The sequence below is a fragment of the Temnothorax curvispinosus genome, unplaced genomic scaffold (assembly GCF_003070985.1).
Source record: "Temnothorax curvispinosus isolate PA1 unplaced genomic scaffold, ASM307098v1 QBEX01010777.1, whole genome shotgun sequence".
Classification (NCBI taxonomy): Eukaryota; Metazoa; Arthropoda; class Insecta; order Hymenoptera; family Formicidae; genus Temnothorax; species Temnothorax curvispinosus.
Window position 1 is genome coordinate 1 of NW_020220557.1, and position 1,191 is coordinate 1,191.

General features: G+C 36.5%; 1 protein-coding gene across 1 annotated transcript; it reads left to right on the forward strand.

Annotated features, from left to right (window-relative positions):
• Positions 1–6: 6 nt before the first annotated feature.
• LOC112460741 (SITS-binding protein-like) lies at positions 7–861 on the forward strand. Its single transcript, XM_025025558.1, has 3 exons — positions 7–45; positions 169–325; positions 488–861. Exons 2-3 carry the CDS (start codon positions 235–237, stop codon positions 673–675), a joined length of 279 nt encoding a protein of 92 aa, XP_024881326.1. The 5' UTR covers positions 7–45; positions 169–234; the 3' UTR covers positions 676–861.
• Positions 862–1,191: the final 330 nt, after the last annotated feature.

Consider the following 1,191-nt stretch of genomic DNA (forward strand, 5'->3'; position numbering starts at 1 on the left):
CCGTCGTTGCAATATTCTTTCGTGCCATGGGAATATGACGATGAAGTAAGTAATCTGGAAAATTCTGTTCGAAATGGATGAATGGCTGTACGATAGATTAACGAATACATTTCTTAAATCAAAATACGTCAAATAGCAAAAAAATAATATCCATCTGCATTTTATTAGACCATTGAGATTTGCCGAGAGTATACCGAATTACACGCCAATTATACCGACGAAATTATAAACGCCATGAAGCAGGCTATCGAAAAGGGCACTCCCGTAAATCCACCTATTTGGTGGATTGATCCGCTTGACCCGGAAGCTCACAAGATTAATGATGGTGAGTTCGTAACAATGTGAAGATTGTATTCCAGATTTGCCAAACATATGAACTATTACTTATTTTATTGATAAATAGATATTCTTTATAAATCTGGAAAGCACACACGAGGTGATCTGTAAATAATACATAATCGAATGTTGCTGTTTAATCGAATTACAGAGTATCTTCTTGGAGAGAATATACTAGTTGCTCCAGTGACCATAGAGGCTGCCGAAAGTCGCAATATCTATCTACCTAAAGGAAAATGGTACGATGTGAACCGAGTTAAGACTCACGAAGGACCGATATGGCTGACGGACTATCTTGCTCCCCTAAACGTACTTCCATACTTTTTAAGAGTAAAATAAATACAAAAGAATTAAAAAGATTTCAATAAAATATTTATTTATACAAATGTATATAAATTATCTTGCAACATGTCATAGTTTTTTGTTTCGAGATGTGTATGCTTTCTCTTCATATGTAAAGATTGAATGTTGATCAGAGAAAGTCAAGCAGGAAATAAAATCGCTATTTACTTACCAGTAAAGATCAAATCTCTGTGTTAAGTTTTTTTATTACTACGTCATCGGCCGTGTAATTTCCGGTCCTTAAAAAGACTCGCGTTCCTCTCTCAGCGCCCGCAAGCGTTCGTTGTATTCCTCTGATTTATCATAAACGGTTTTATTACTATTACAGGGAATGTCGTAACAGATGTCGTCGGCTGTCGTAAATATTTGATTGTAGGTTTCTTCCGGAGCGAAAGGTTGTTTCGGCTTGATCACATCGATCTCCTTCTGCAGCTCGTTCAGCAATATTTGATCATTGTTCAAAGCTTTTTTATCTGCAGACAAAATTTCTGCGAGGCTGCATGCGAGAAAAGT

What these genes read in the sequence shown, in the direction of transcription:
- LOC112460741 (XM_025025558.1), top strand. Translation starts at nt 235, where the DNA reads ATGAAGCAGGCTATCGAAAAGGGCACTCCCGTAAATCCACCTATTTGG. An exon ending in AGCTCACAAGATTAATGATG is followed by an intron (nt 326 to 487) that starts GTGAGTTCGTAA and finishes ATCGAATTACAG; the next exon opens with AGTATCTTCTTGGAGAGAAT.